Source organism: Enhydra lutris, unplaced genomic scaffold (genome assembly GCF_002288905.1).
Source record: "Enhydra lutris kenyoni isolate GAN:26980312 unplaced genomic scaffold, ASM228890v2 scaffoldscaffold33, whole genome shotgun sequence".
Taxonomy (NCBI): domain Eukaryota; kingdom Metazoa; phylum Chordata; class Mammalia; order Carnivora; family Mustelidae; genus Enhydra; species Enhydra lutris.
This window is the reverse complement of record NW_019154117.1, coordinates 13726058-13743370: the sequence shown is the minus strand read 5'-3', so window position 1 is coordinate 13743370 and position 17313 is coordinate 13726058. Positions and strand designations below refer to the sequence as shown.

General features: G+C 38.6%; 1 protein-coding gene across 2 annotated transcripts in view; it reads left to right on the top strand.

The window, feature by feature from the left end:
- The window catches only part of LOC111153535 (aldehyde dehydrogenase 1 family member A1), a 52336-nt gene extending 43713 nt beyond the window's left edge, over positions 1–8623 (top strand). For both annotated transcript variants that reach the window (XM_022512598.1, XM_022512599.1), the window contains exons 12-13: positions 3269–3343; positions 8003–8623. In XM_022512598.1, the coding sequence (XP_022368306.1) occupies positions 3269–3343; positions 8003–8075 (148 nt within the window). In that variant the 3' untranslated portion in view covers positions 8076–8623. The remainder of the gene's footprint in view (positions 1–3268; positions 3344–8002) is intronic.
- Positions 8624–17313: the final 8690 nt, after the last annotated feature.

The following is a 17313-nucleotide window of genomic DNA, read 5'->3' as shown; positions in this document are numbered from 1 at the left end:
TCAATGTTAGTCACATTAACATGTTACTTTGAACTTTGTTCTTTCCTTATTTACCTATCCATTTTTGAGGTATTGACATTGTAGTATTTTCAGGGGTATGACACAATAATTTGGTATTTGTATACACTGCAAAGTGATCACTACAATAAGTCTGATTATCATCAGTTCTTCTCCAAAACTAATTTTTTTTCTTGTGATGAGAAATTTTAAGATTTACTGTCTTGGCAACTATCCAATATGCAATACAAAATTATGTACTACAGTTGCCACGCTGTACATTATGTCCCCATGACTTCCTTATTTTATACCTGGAAGTGTGTACCTCTATACGTTTTGTGTTTTAGATTCCACATGTAAGTGAAGCCACAGTATCTGTTTTTCTCTGACTTCTTTTATTTAGTATAATACCTTCAAGGTCCATCCATGTTGTCACCAATGGCAAGGATTTCCTTCTTTTTTATGGCCGAGTAGTATTCCATGGTACACATATCTCACATCTTCTTTATCCGTTCATCTGTTAATGGACACTTTGGTTGTTTCCATATCTTGGCTATCGCAAATAATGTTGCAATTAACATAGGGTGCATTTATCTCTTTAAAGAGGTGGTTTTATTTCCTTTGGGTAAATATTCAGCAGTAGAATTGCTGGATCATAGGACAGTTCTATTTTTAATCTTTCGAGTTACTTCCAGGCTGTTTTCCATAGTGGCTGCAACAATTTCCATATCCACCAACTGCACAAGAGAGTTCCCTTTCCTCTGTGTCCTCTCCAACACTGATTTCTTATCCTTTTGAAACTAGTCATTCTGACAGGAGTGAAGTAATCTCTCAAGTGGTTTCAATCTGCATTTCCCTGATAATGACTGACGTTGAGCATCTTTTCATGTGCCTGTTGGCCATTTGCATATCTTCTTTGGGAAAATGTCTATGTAGATCCTTCTCCCCATTTTGTTTGTTGGACTGTTTTTTGATTGTTTGTTGTATGAGTTCTTTATGTAGTCTAGAGGTCAGTCTCTCATCAGATATGATTTGAAAATATCTTCTCCCATTCAATATGGATTGTCTTTTCATTCTGGTAATGGTTTCCTTTGCCATGAAGTTGTTTTTTTAGTTTGATGTGGTCCCCACTTGTTAATTAGTGACGTTAAGTATTGATCAAAGCTGAGATGCAGACCTATTTGACTCGAAAGTAGTGATTCTCAACCCTGGCTGTGCCTTGGAGTCATCTGGGGAGTTTTAAAAATTAAATAAACTGGACAGAGGCAGTGACCCTCAACTCCATCAGTTGTACCAATCTCTGGGACTGAATGTGGACTTTTATGTAAGGAGTATTTTTCAAAGCTCCCATGTGATTCTTTGTGCAAGTAGAACACAGAAAATGCTAAAAAGCCTGATTCTTTCTGTTGTAATGTGTTCTGTCAGAGACTTAAAATCAAGCAAATTCTTAACCAGGAGGGCTAGTGATTGAAGTGTAATTCTCCTATGATAAAATTACTAATAAGATTCAGCATTACTATTAGATGTATGTATATTATCTCCAGTTACTAAAAACTTACTACGTACTAACCACTATCAGAAGGACATTCTATTTTTAAAAAATAATAACCTGGTGAGACATTACCACTTCCATTGTACAGAGGAGAAAATAATATGTTCCGAGAAGCCAGACACCTTTCTCAGTATCACCCAGGTACTAAGGGGGCAAAGCCAGGGGTCTTGGGCTTGGAACCTCCCTCCTTTATAACAAGAAAAGGCTGTGGAAGGAGAATCAACTGGCAAAGTTGATTATTTTGAAATTAACAGTTTTCTCTAACTGAGTATTTCTTAGTTCTCCAATTACTTAAACTAAAAATAGTTTCATTTCCAGCATAGGGTCAAAAGAGCAAACTCATTTTCTGCACCTTTTAACAAGGACAAGTTTCAGGTTTTAACTTTGGAATGTTATATGCCTGCTCGATTAGACTGAGCATATGACATCATTCTGCCCAGTGGTGTGGAAATCCCCAGTCAGGAATTCCTCTGTTATTAAAACAGAGGCATATTCTTATTGCTATTTATTCTAGAACATAATTCTAGTTCTGGCATTGTCCCAGACATAGTTTCCACTTGGTGTTTCATGATAATCATTGAATCCCAGGGTTGATTTTACTCCTCATTTCAGAGTAGGGATCTAGCTTTGCAGAAGAACAATTAAAGCTGAAACAAGTTGTTTTGAAAGCATACATTTATTTAATGAACACTGCTCCAGAAGGAGAGACTTGGAAGAAACTGTGGTCCAGTGGGATACATGGAGCTCTGGGAATTTGGACAGTAAATGCTTTAACTGAGTAGACATCTGAGTATTGTCTCCGGATCACGTTCACAGTCAGACGTCCATGCATCATACAATGTATCTAGGGGTCACATTGTTGTTCTCCTATTATGGTAACATCAAGGGAGAGGAAATTTTTTTTTTAAGTTTTTTTTTTATTTTTAAGTGGGAGAGGAAATATTTTAAAAGAATCTTGTTTCTCCTTTAAATTGTGTTTCTTCTCCTTATGTATAATGAGAATCATATAGGTAATTAAATTTTGCTGTTCACCTTGGCCATCAGGAGATTGAAAATTAAACAAATTGCTCATGCCTTGCAAAACTGTATTCTTTTTCTTGTCTTGACCTTTCATCATAATTTTTCCTTTACTTCTAATTATTCATGTTCTTGTAATTATGTTTGTTCATAGACTATCTTTTAAACATTTTATGAAATCTGGCAAGGGATAAACAAATCAACAGTGAAATCCAACTCCTACTAAGGTCTGTTAAAGTAATTTATTAAAACAATTAATGGAAAAAGTGAACTGAGTAATGTGATACATATTACAATTGCAAAAGATAATTGATTCTAGCCTTTTACGTACACAATCCTCAAGGGATTTATAAAGCTTGTGAATATAGGCAGTGAAAAACACCCACCCAACAAACACCAGTTCTCTGGCAAACCGTATCCTTTCTCCTATGGCATGTCGGCAGTTCTGTCTTCTACAAATCAAACTACAATCTCTCATGGACATAATTCGCTACACCAGAAGGACTGTCCACACACACAGCTGCACCCTTCTCTTTCTTTCTAGGCAGTACATACACGTTACTGCGTTCTAATTTATAGTACTGCTTAAAAAAAAATAACAATGAGTATGTTGTATTGAAATCAGCAGGGTTGTTAAGGTTAACATTCCAGATTCAGGAGTTATTTCGTCGGTTATGAGCTACAGTATACTTCTTTTCCCAGGGTGAATTGCTATAGTGTGGTATCTGCCCAGTGTCCCTTCGGTGGATTCAAGATGTCCGGAAATGGAAGAGAACTGTAAGAATAACTTTCTATTCAGATAAATGCTTCCCTTGATCCAAACGACTGTCACTCCAGCAAATCGATCCGTACTTGCTACTTGAATTAAAACCTGCCTCCATTCTTTCCTAGAGATTCGTACTGTCAAATAGTTTTTAAATGCTGGATTTAGCCCGTAGGTGCAAAAAAGTGTTGGCAGAAGGGAACTGTAACATATTACGCTCCTACTATTCATGAGGGACCACACTAAGCACTTTATGTTGGTTACTGAAATATTGCCTACTTTTAGAGTTTCTTGCTATGTATAAGAATGGAATCTATCTGGGAAATATTTCCAAAAAGGAAGCAAAACTACACATTGATGACTAAGAAATTTGAAAATATAATGACACTGTAGTCATTTGAATATACCTCTTTAAAAAGTAAATTAGTGTCTTTATCTCAAAAAGCTTCTCAGGGTAAGAAGTTTCTCATTTGTGGGAATATTTTGATATGGAATCTAAAATTTTAAATTACCCAAATTAGTTCTTTTTGCACTAAAATATAAACTGAAAAGGAAATTTAACTAAGGAAAAGATGTTTTATAGTCACGACTAGATTGAGAATATATATATAAATTCATTTACAAGCCTTCAAGTTGCTTTTGAAACCTGGGTGTATAGACTCTTTAAAAATGTACATATACATATGTATACACAGAGAGTAGTAGCAATATATTTGGTTAATGTTGTTCAAACAGTTTTAACCATTTCATCTCTTAAAAGTTTCTTGTATTTATCGATATGTTTTCAAAGTCATGAAGAATAAAGACACATCCTATACAAACCTCATGGAATCAAGCGTAGGAAAGCTGCTCATTCTGTAAATAGCAAGTAAGAATGAGCCTCAGTTTCTAAAGGTCATGAATGCATTAAATAGGCATCTACTTTGTCGTTTAAATAAATCAGCAAAATTACAATGAAGCAATCTTCTTCAGGGAGCCAGTAGAAAGGAAGAATCATAAAATGATTCACCCTCCTTCTCGATATGTTCACTAAGCATTTGCTCTGTATATTAGGGCCCAGGAGTTAGAGACACACGATACCACATCCCATCCTCCATGTAATTGTGGTGGCAGCAAGAATTTGTAAAAGGATAAGTTGTGCAAAATAATCTCACACTGTGAAGTAAACAGTCGTAGACAAGGAGTTCATAAGTCATGGAGGTAAAAAAGCAGATAAAATGCACAGCACTGAGGGACAGAAAATCTGGGCACCACCGGAATATAACATTCATGGCATTGCTTTACCTCTCATGATTTCATCTGTCTGATATGATCAGCAGTCGTGGGTGGGAACAGGATGGGGAGAACAAAGTGTAGAGACTCAGTGAGCTCCTTTCCATACTTCAGATTCTATAGTTTTAACCCTTGTGGGAACTCAGTGAATAAGAACTTACTGGCAGTTGACAGAGTCAGAAAAGACCTCACAGAAAACACAGGACTTGATCTAGGCCATGAAACAAACGTCGGATGTCAGGAAGCAGAGAAGGGAGCGTTCCTGAACAGCAGGTTACATGTGGCGCACTGCGGGTGGGGGTGGTTAGTGAACTTTGATAGCTGGTGGGGATTTATGGGGTTGGAGAGTATGATTTCAGAGTTAAATAGGATACAGATTATGAAGTCTTGCATTCAAAAAAAGTGGCTTACCTTTTGTTGAAGAAGCAGTGAAAAACCGTGGGTATCTGTAGAATGTTGGTGGGGAGAGAATGACAAAAGCTCAACTCGTAAAAAGAACATGGCGTCATAGAGGAAGCATAATGGGATCCTAGCCGACCTGCACGTGAATCCCAGCTGCACCTCTTGCTAGCGATACAGTCTGTTTCAAGTTGTCCCACTTTTGAGCCTCTGTTCCCTCCTATTTAAGATGGAGATGCTAACAAGCCTCTTAAGATGGCTGTTTGAGAGTCCAGCAACACACTGTGTGTCCATCCCACAGCATTCTGTCACCAGGTGGGGACTCGGCAAATGGTTCCTTCCCTGGTTCCTTTTCTTTATAATATCCATTATTAGAGAGTCCCTTAACAGAACTAATTACTGTACAAAAAGCTGTAATTTGTATTCTGTACAAATACAAGCTGTATTCTAAAGGAGAGTTAACTCGTTTTTGGCCCAGCTACCTAACACATTTCCCTAAGAATGCTGAAGATAAAACAATCATAAGGGACAAAATGACTAAAGCAGACCAAATATATCAATTTTGTTGAATACAGTTTGGTCCAACTTTAAGGTTGAGGCATAAGGAAATCAAGTAAGAGAGGGAAATGGAAAAATGAGGATCAAACATAAATAATTTCTTAAAATTCTGTTACGTGCATATAATTTCCTTCTACATCTATGTAAATACAAAGAAGCGTTATGCTGTAATTTTTTTACTGCAAAAATTCTGGCTGAGGATGCTGTTAATGTCTACCTGAACCCAAATTTGGCTAACTTAATTAACAAGTCATTTACAGCAAGATGTTTAAAGAGAATTACTGAAGCAGCAACCTTATATGACTCCCAAGAGTTCAATTACAATTTATCCTTAAAGATAGAAGGGTGTAATTGATCAGTTGGGAACAGAGTCCTCAAAGAGCCAAGACAAACGGTGCGCAGACCTCAGTGTGGTGGTAATACTAAGTCCCTGAACTTGGGATTGGTCTCCGTTCATGGTGCTGGCACTGGAATGAGTCAAACGGTAGAAACTCCTTCCTTTGTGTAATTGTGCTCATTCTCACTTGAGTGAACTAAGTCACTGAAGACTTTACTAGTATACTGTCGCAAACTTAATCAGTTCTTAGCACCTCACAGGAGATTTCTTTCCTCCTGTCCCTTGCAGGAAAGGGGAGCATGAAAGTGCTATAAACTACTGGACTTACAGAGAAAGCACATGAATATATTTGTTCAGTTATATGCTCCAAGTCAGTGTAGCGAACATTATCCCCGTGCCCACTGAAGTGGCACCAGGCTATGTTCTGGGTACAGAGAGAGAAAGTTGTAATTGCTTACCGGGATCTTATCACTACAGCGTGGACCCGGGTGAGAAGCAAGAGTGTCGCGCAGAGGTTTGCTGGAAAGAGAAATCTCGGGCCTCTCTCCAGACCTACTGAAACAGAATCAGCATTCGAACAAGGCCCCGGTGACTGGTACCTTAAGGATTTTAGAAGCACAGAACCAGTAGCCCACAGAGCCGCAAGATAGAGAGAAATGCAAACAAATGTGTTTGTGTTGTATCGCAGACACAGGAATGTCTATGTGTCGGGATACTTAGGAGCAGGACTTAGTTCAGCTGGAGTAGGACAATAATCACACGTAGTACTCTCCTGAGAGTTTCAAGTGTCCATGTCACCCGAAATACAATGGAAAGCCCATTGGCAAAAATCATGCGTTAATTTATCTAACTTTGTGAGATAAAATACTTACTAAGATATTATCCTTTAATGGGTTTCAGACAACTGAGGCTAAGTCCTTTAATTACTTTGAAGAACATGTTCATCGAAGCTTTCAGAAGGTATTTTCAGAAGCTTAATTGCCCAAGAAAATAATCAGCGTTAAGAGGATTAGGTTACGTGGGAGAAAAAGTTTTCTTCTACCTACCTGTCTCCATCACCAGAAGGGAGGGGTGGGAAGGGATCGAGATCATTTTCCTCTGTCAGCCTGCATGTGCCCGAGTTATAATTTTAAGAGTGCCCGCTACGGACGTGCAATTTAATCCTCTCACCAAAACAATATAGAGAATAACGAACCCAAGGCTTTTAGTCATTTCTTCAAAAGAGAGTAAATTACAGTTTCCAAAACTGGTAGGAGCTCTCAATAAACCCAATAACGGGTACCAGGATGCTAACTGGTTGACTCAGGTTAGTTCTTGATCATTTGGGTTGGATTTAAGAGTTATCTAAGCAAATGGCAGGGGCTGAATAAATAGAAAAACCCTGAAACCACAAAAAGCCCAAAGGTCTGAATTTGGGCCAATGAACCCTCTCTTCTCTCTCTCGAAACAAACAAAAAAGAAACAAACAAACTCTAACAATAAAGGTCAGTATTTTTGTTTTGTTTTGTTTTGTTTTCCCCCAAATCAAGAGATACTACTAAAACTACATACAGCTAGAAAATATTTTGTTTCAAACTATATCAGGGCACGTTAGCATGAAAATGCCCCGTCATCACTTCTGGGCCAATCACACACAATAAAAATGCTGAGCTAAGCTCCACTTGAATTTATAGTTTTACTGCACCACTCAAGTGATTATATATTACGACTTCTCCTCTTGTACTATATTTCTATTTATTTGAACCTAAACTAGAAATGTTACAATGCTTGTTGGACTGAACTGTCTGGGTTTTTTTGTGGTGAGCTTGTTTATAGTCAAACAGAACAATGTCAAAACTAGACAATTTATGTGAAAATCAACAGAATGCACATAGTCATTTAAAATGCAAAATAATAAAAAGAGCTTCAAAAGGTTCCCCACAAGGAGATTTATGTAAGACCAGATGTCTTCTGGTTGGCTGGCTACTATTTGAAATGCTTCCGTACTCAGAAAATATGTTCTATTGTCCCTAGCCAGATAGGCAAGAACAAATTTGTACTAAACCGTGGACCATGGTCCATTTGCACTGCTGTGTTAACTTCTGTGGGTTTCTCCCCCTCTCTCCAGGGGAGAATATGGTCTCCACGAATACACAGAGGTCAAGACGGTCACAATGAAAATTTCTCAGAAGAACTCATAAAGAAAGCACAAGAACAGAGTGAAGCATCCTCAATGACTAAGCATCTCCTACAGTCACTAATATATTGTAGTGGGTTTTAAATACAAAACTGTTCTTTTCTTGATTTTTCTTAAACATCAGCTAATCATATTAGCATTAAAACTACACATAGAAAACTTGACATGTAGCTTATTCTGAAAGAATCTTGTATCTTCTGATATGTGACCCCCTCCACCCCAAGTCCTATCTGTAAAAAAAAGGACGGATCTGATGTAAGATCTCTCCAAACTCTGTAACAGCGATGTGCTTCTCTTTGTAGCTACTTGTCCAGGATAATCATGTTCTAGAAGAGGACCAGTTATCATGTGGCTTCTTTCTCTAATGACCCCATAAAGTCCTTAACACACCTTTGAACTGCAGAATAGATCTGTTCTGTTCCCAGTAGTTGTGAAGTCACTGGAGTTTGTTGAGATGTCTCCTAGAATGTCGTGTCTGCTTGTCAAAGAAGTAATGCCTGAAGTACTTCTCTGTAACCTAACATAAAGCTTAATAAAAACAACCTTGCATGATTTTTGTAAGTCTGAATTTTTTTAAGACTATTTATTTATATGAGAGAGAGAAAGGAGAGCATGACTTGGGAGGAGCAGAGGGAGAGGGAGAAGCAGACTCTATACGGAGTATGGAGCTGGACTTGGCTGGGGGGGGGGGGGGCGGGCCTCAATTCCACAACCCTCAGTGAGATCATGACCTGAGCTGAAATCGAGTCAAACACTCAACTGACTGAGCCACCCAGGCCACCCTGGTTTGAATTTTTTAAGTAGAAGTTTTGTTTATGGTTATTTACTCTTCCTGTCACTGGAAATCAGTGTTAAATTGGACATCAAGATGTATTTAAGAATAAAAGTCTGGGGGCGCCTGGGTGGCTCAGTGGGTTAAGCCTCTGCCTTTGGCTCAGGTCATGATCTCAGGGTCCTGGGATCGAGCCCTGCATTGGGCTCTCTGCTCAGCAGGAAGCCTGCCTCCCCTCTGCTCTCTCTCTGCCTACTTGTCATTTCTGTCTGTCAAATAAATGAATAAAATTTAAAAAAAAAAAAAAAGTCTGGGCGCTTGGGTGGCTCAGTGGGTTAAGCCTCTACCTTCGGGAGTCCCACATGGGGCTCTCTGCTCGGCAGGGAGCCTGCTTCCTCCTCTCTCTCTCTGCCTGCCTGCCTACTTGTGATCTCTGTCAAATAAATAAATAAAATCTTTAAAAAAAAAAAAAAAAGAAAGAATAAAAGTCAAATCTACTCATTCTCTAATAGGTAAAGAAACGTATTTTCCTTTCCAGAGGAATTCTTAAAATCAACAGCAAACATCTGAGGTAGGTGGGTGGCTTCAGTCTTTAAGCAAACATTTACTGAGTTTCTAGAAGATTCTGGGTGCTACATTAGGTGTTATTAAACACACACAGACACACAAACAAGTGAATAATGGATGTTCCATTACCTCAAGATGCTTTGCTTTAGTGGAGAACAAAGACACTATACAAAAAAAAAAAATTAATGAAGGGGCATTGAAAGGGAATGAGAATTCAAGGAATCTGAAGAGCATGGTAATAACGTACCAAAGGGGAAGGGATGACCTTTCACTGAGGGAACTGAAAAGAGCCTCATGAAGGAAATTTCACTGGATCTGAGACTTATTAATGAGCAGTGAATGAAGAGGGACAAGTTTCTATAACATTCTCTCGGGTCATGTTCCTCGAAAAAAAACTGGAAAAATTCTCTATCATATTTTCCTCTCTTGGAGTTTCAGATTGCACAGTGGTGTATTCTAGATTCTGAAAAGTCCTAGAACTCATTCAGTTTTGTTTCATACGGATTTTCTTCTAGATTTATTTAACAATACACTTTCCATTTCTCCCACCCTCATTTAATACCTATTAACACTAAGGGTTAATCCACATTGGAGGATGCTGTTCTGAGCATCAAACTAGCACTGAGTGTTCTGACGAGAGTGCTGGGGATCAAGGAGGAGCGACTGGAACAGTTGTCCTCTGTGGACACTGAAGAAGTTACATATTTATGCCCTCATACAAAGAACTTTGTCTGGGCTCCCACGTAGAAAGTAAAAATAGGTGAATATTTTGTGTGTATACATATTCCAAAATGTTCTTAATTCAGCAACCCAAATTTAAGCTTAATAATGTTTAGGATAACATTTTTTTCCAGATTCAGATTTTATAAACATAATTGCTTATCATTTTACTTTAATAGATCCCTCAGTACCTCTATTGTTAGGAAACGTAACAGCTGTCACAGTACAGCTCCACAGTGTGTGAACAAATGGAATTCTTTGGCTTCTTAGACCCGAAATAATTTCAACTCCAACTGCAAAACTTTTTCAGAACTGTGTGGGCCTAGAAGATTGGCAATCCAGACTATCTTGTAAGATGTGGGACACAATTACCACTTTGAAAACTGGAGGAATCAAAGGCCTGGGAAGAACTGAAAAATCTTTGGACGTTGAGAAGAAAAAGTACCCAAATACAGAGGAGGGCTGTGTTTTCCCACAGCCAGACAGTGTCTACATTTTTTTAAGAGATGTGTTTAAAACCATGCATAAATAAATTAATAGGTAGACAAGTTAATATTGTAATGGCAACCCACCAGAACATTCTACAATGTAAAACAAAGAGGTGAAAGACAAAAGCCAGAAGCAACTTTAAATATTTGAAAATTAAATCTTCGTTGTATAAATAAGAGATTATAGGATTAAACAAAATACCTGTTTCATACTGGCTTGTCCTGAGCCTCTAGACATTATTTTTCTTTCTTTTCCTCCAATTTGTAAAGCTATGCTGGCGGTAATTCTTCCAACCTTGAAAAGTTAGAGGGTATTTTATTAGCCCATGTGCTACAGAAAATATAATAAGGAATTTTATCATGAAGAATTCGGTTCTGCAATCATTAATGTGATATCACTGTCCTCATTATCCACATGATAGAAAGTACTTTCTGCTCGGGAATACCAAACGAAGTTAGAACTGTTCAGGCAGAGGCAATGTCAGGGATCAGACAACACAGATTTTCAAATGTCCTCGTGGCTTCCCTCCTCTTTTCCGCCTACCCCATTTTTTTTAGAATGCATGATTCTTTCTGCATTATATTGTAATAGCCAAGGAGAAATTGGAGGGAAATATTTTTCTTAAAATTTTTTGTGGCCAATTCAAAATAGAGCTAACTCAATGTAGAGGATTTTGACCATTTCTTTACATACTTGGAGAGAGTGAGGAACCTCCCCTTTGCCTGGGTAATGCATGATTTTTTTTTTTTTTTTTTTTTTTTTTGTCTCATTTCACTTGGACCTTTAGAAGTACACATATACCACCAGGTTATGTTTTCACGTGAAGCACAAGTTCCCGATTAGAATTTCATCTGCTAATTTAACTTGGAACTCTTGTTTATATATACTCTGCAGGTGCATTTGAGCCTTTCCATTTTGATGGTAAAAGAGTACACTGGGAAGAGAACTGGAGATGATGGCTGATTTCTCCAGATACCAAAATTCAGTGATTGCAACGAGGGCACAGAGACTTACTCTTGTAGCATGCTGGGACTGTGATATTCTGGAAGATACGATCCTGCATCAGGACACAAATGAAAGCAAAATGGCCCAATTATCACTCTAAAATTCTGCACAAGGGTAGAATGGCCACAGATTTCTTGGTGGGGGCTTCAGAATGCCCTCTGTCCTGCTTCTAAGCTGGCCCTTGGATTCTGAATGGTGGGATTATCCCAGGGAAAAACAGTGACATCCATAAACACTTTGGATCATTCCAGAACCCCTAGAAAGTCAACTTTCTTGCCAAATGAAATATCTCTGGCAAAGGTATAGCAATGCTTATCACACGTTTGATTTAGTATGATGTACTCACTAGTTTCACAAGCAGGATTTCATTTCATTTAAGAAATAAACATCTCTGAGTTTTATAGAAATGTTCTAGGAGGCTGACATGGTGTACCTTCAGTGGATTTCACCAGATTTTAAGATTTTGGTTTGTTTACTTTTTGTCAAATAACTTACTTAAAGATTCGCCAAGCCTAGAAGAATGTACCAAATATGAAAGCACAAAACTTTTTTTTTCATTTTCCCCCATTTTTAAAATTAACATATACTGTATTATTTGCCCCAGGGGTACAGGACTGTGAATCATAGGTTTACACCCTTCCCAGCGCTCACCGTAGCACATACCAATGCCCCTAACCCAGCCACCCTGTTCCTCCCCACAAGCCCCCAGCAACCCTCAGTTTGCTTCATGAGATTAAGAGACTCATGGTTTGTCTTCCTCCCAATCCCATCTTTTTTTTTTTTTTTCCTTAACTTTTTATTTTAAAATAACTTCAAGCTTTTGGAGGAGTTGCTATAGCAGTGCAAAGGACTCCCATATATCTTTTATTAACTAATTTCTAATATTTTCCCTCATTCACTTTATCATCCCATTTTTTTTATAGATTCACTTTTTTCTTGAGACTAACTTTTGAGAATAACTCTTGGATATCATGTCCCTTTGCCCCCAAATACTTCAATATCTTTTTGTTTTGTTTTGTTTTTTTTCTTCAATGTAATTTATCAAAACCACAGAGTAATTACCTAATTCAGGAAAATTAATATTGATAAAATACTAGTATCCAAAACACAATCCACGCACTATTTTCTCAAATTGTCCCACTATTGTCCTTGATGGCATTTTTTTCCTGTGATCAAAACTTAATCAAGGATCATGAATTACATTTGGTTTTCATGATTTTCTTTTGTTTTACTATTCCTTAATAACAGCAGCATAACTCGTAAACATACCTAATATTCAGCCAGGTTGATCCTCAGGGACGCATAAAACTTACTAAATTAATAAGAGTCAGAAAAGGGGATTAAGTAGCTTTAAAGCATAAATACCTCATTTCAAGATTGACTATTAATTACTATCTTTCCTCATAAATTGTCAAAGATTTTATACACATGGGTTCTCCCTTGGACAATTTTGAAGAAAAGCTCCATGTTCCCTTGAGGACATTAGTACCTATTTCTTGTATGCATTGTTGCAATACTGCCCTTTTTCATTTCATTCCCTAGTTTGCTTATTTGAATATTTTCTCATAATAACAGGTTGCCAACATTCTAATGACGTCTAGCAAGGCACCTTAATTGTAACTGGTTACAAATCTCTCAGTCACTTAGAAACATGTTAAATGACTTTACTTTCAAAGCACAATTGTAGCAGGAAGATCTTGACCTTTGGAGTAAAAGAGACACTAAACTCTGGTTCTACCGCTCACTAGTGGTATTATCTTAGGTCAATTACTAAACCTTTCTCATTTAGCAATCATTTCTCACTTAGCAATCAAAAGCAACCACCATAGCAATCATGGTGGCCTTGGAATTTGGGACAAAATAACCAACCTTTTTTTTTTTTAAAGATTTTATTTATTAATTTGACAGACAGAGATCACAAGTAGGCAGAGAGGCAGGCAGAGAGAGAGGAGGAAGCAGGCTCCCCACTGAGCAGAGAGCCCGATGTGGGGCTCGATCCCAGGACCCTGGGACCACAACCTGAGCTGAAGGCAGAGGCTTAACCCACTGAGCCACCCAGGCGCCCCAATAACCAACCTTTTAAAATTCCAGTTTGTTTGTTTTTATCTGTAAGAAGGAATTAATACTGGACTTATCTAACTGGGTTATTCTATTAAGTGAAATAATGTTTGTAAAATGCAAAAATATAAGGTTCCTAGTATGAAACAACGACTCAATACACATAACTCATCTACTGATGAATTAACAGTAACAATGAAGATAACAGAGTTTCTTTAGACACTAAATAGCTTTCTCTTGACCTTGACTTTGTATCTTCTACATGTTCTTTCTCTGTCTTCCTGGGTCTTAGGACCTGTTAGGCTACCCTCAGTTAGGGCCCTTTAATTATGATATACCCATCCCTCCCATCCATTTTTTTTTTTTAATCTTTCCTTCAGACACAGGTGAAAATTCATTATCAAAGAAAGACCAGGGTGGAGGAAAATGTGAGTAAAGAACTTGGCTTAGATTTGAGGCTACAAATTTAAATACATTTAATACCAAAATGGGGTTAGTTCTAAAGAAATGAACTCAACTGCCTTTCACCCCTGAGTTGCCAGTCCTGATGATTAATCCGTAAGCTAATAGTCTGGGACAGCGTGACTAAGAGAACAACAAACTGAAGAGACTGGTTTCAAATGCAGCATGGGAGCCCACAGGGACAGTGGTCACCCGGTGATTGATTCAGAGGTTCAACCCACATGAATTCAGCGAGGATTAGGGGACTTAAAAGCACATGGCTTAGCATTTGTGTTCAATGTTCAGTCATCTCGCATTCATGCAACCACAAAATGTCAGAGCTAGAAAAGAACGTAGTGTTTTTCTAGCCCAATAACTTCATTTCACGGAGGCATGGAGAAATCGGGTGATGCTTGAAATATCACTAAATTATCAGTGGCAGGGTTTGGTTAAGACCCTCCGTACTTTAACTCCTAGTTCTGTCCCACTGCCTGTGTCCCATGCAGCACTGGAGATGTTTAAATCGATACTTGAAGAGAGATGTAACAGCCAGTGCTGTATTTCATTTTATTTTTATATTTAATTATTTTATTTTATTTTAATTAATTTATTTTTATATTTAATTATTTCAATATTTATGTATTTATTATATTTTATTCATTTATGTAAAAGAAGTTATGTAACACCCACTGTTGTATTTTGTTTGCAGATATTTTATTTATTGGAATTTACTCCTTTTGTCTAAAAAAGGAAAAACTTCCAGTGATAGCTTTTTTTACTAAGCCTTCAAGTAATGCAAATCAGCTTCAATCACTTGTAAAGCAGGCTGTCTTGATATAGTTACAAAAATTAAAACCCATTGTATGTGTTTACTTAACGGTTACTGGAAGTCTATGAAATACAGTGGATTATGAAAGAAATGATGAGGATTAGGTTCTTGTTCTGTGCAAACACAATTCTAGATGCCTTAGGGTATTTGCTTCATATAAAAAGGAAAGATCCTGCTCTTACAATGCTTAAATCTAGTGGAGGAGAAAATCGTGGAAATAAAACAGCAAATGTATGAGGCATGATAAGATGGATGGAATTCCAAGGTAAGCCATAAACATTTAACAAAGAAAAATCCTAGGGTGCCTGGGTGGCTCAGTCAGTTAAGCATCAGTTCAGGTCATGAGGTCCTGGGATTGAGCCCCGCACGGGGCTCCCTGCTCGGTGGGAAGCCTGCCTTTCTCTCTCCCTCTGCTGCTCCCCGTTTGTATGCTCTCTTTGCGTCAGATAAATAAATAAAATCTTTTTAAAAAAGAAAAGAAAAATCTTAAAATGAACAGTAAATTCACTGGTTTGATTTTTTTCAATTAAACTCTTATTTAATAATTGTAAGTTTATATGTAGTTGTAAGAAATCATAAAAAGAGATCTGGTGTGCCCTTTATCCAACCTCCCCCAATGGTAACAGTGTGTAAAACTGTAGTACAGTATCAGAACCAGAGCACTGATGTCACTGTAGACAAGATACAGAAACTTTCTGTCACCACACGGATTCCTCGTGTTTCTTCTATTGTCATACTGGTGCCTCTGCCAACTTCACTCCAGCCTTAACCCCTGACAAACTGTCCTCCATTTCTTTAGTTTTGTCGTTTCATGAATCATACAGTATGTAATCTTTGGGGATGGTTTTTTTTTTTTTTTTTCCTCAGCATAATTCCATGGAGATTCATCCCAGTTATTGTGTCTAGTAAGTTATAATACATGCCAAGTATATGGCCGCATTTTACCACTGGTAATGGGAAGTGTCTTGACAGATCCTAAGATAGTTATCTTTAGAGAGACGTTCACTATTTTTTTCTTTAATAATTTTGAATAGAGGGCACCTGGGTGGCTCAGTCGTTAAGCATCTGCCTTCAGCTCAGGTCATGATCCCAGAGTCCTGGGATCGAGCCCCGCGTCGGGATGGATTCCTGCTTGGTGGGGAGCCTGCTTCTTCCTCTCCTTCTGCTGCTCCCCCTGCTTGTGCTCTCTCACTCTCTCTGTCAAAAAAAAAAAAAAAAAAGAAAAAAGAATAGCGTTGACATGTCTTATCATCCTCGAGCCAAGTGTGAGAACAGCATACCAATGAAAGGGTGGGTAAGTAGGAGGAAGATCTGTTGGCAGATAGTTCTGGAAGCATAACTGAATCTCCTCTGGAGTTCTCGGTTAGATTTAAGAAGAATCAGTTCCTTCAGCATCCACAGCTGACCTTCAACAAAGGCTTGAAGGACACAGTGCAGGGCACTGTGGGAGAAGGGGTGCCTCACAGTCTTAGACAAATTCAAACAGGTCGGCAGATTTTTTAATACCATGTGTCTTTTTCATCCATCTCCTGAGTATTACCCAGAAAGCCCGAGGTCCTCACCGGGTACGCAGGTCCTCACCCTGCCAAACAGACTGGTTTCCTCCAGCTTCTCCCCCAACCAGAGAAAGTTCGGTTGGCCCCACAGGAACCTCATTTTTTCTCCAATCCTCTGGCTGCTCCATCAGGCTAAGACCCTGCGGCACACAGTAGTGCTGCCCACCTGCGGGCAGAGTGGAAGGGCGGCCGCCCCAGAACACCAGGCAGTACCGCCAACATCCCCCAGCCCCACATGACATCCCCCAGCCCCACACGACACCATGCAGCCCAACAGCACCCCCTGCCCCACCGCGGACCACTGAGTTCACTCCAGGCCCTACTGTAGGTGCACTCAATGAACTATCTCATTGCCTCTTCTCAACAAGGACATTAGACCGGAACTACTCTCTTCAACTTGTAGGGGAAGAAGCGGAAAACTTAACTTACATGGCTAGGAAGTAGCAGCATCAAAATAGGAAGCCAGGCAGTCTCACCTTGTAATCCTCCTCATTCTTAACTAGTAAAACTAGAACTGGGCACCAAGCCCAGTCAAGCAATCACAAACTATGCAGTATTATTAGCAACATTTACTCTTTTCCTTTGCACTAATGTTCCATGAAAAGTCATTGAGATTTTTCAGACTTCAAACATACATTTTATTTTTCTTCCTCTTTTTAACATTAAAGTCCAGACCTCTGAGACCTCTCTGTTATACTCCTATTGACATCCACTGGCAGAAAGACCCATAAGCCGGGGGTCTTTGTGGCAGGTAACCTCCTAAGACACAGCTGGTAGAGAAGCCCGTCCACGTCTCCTTTACACT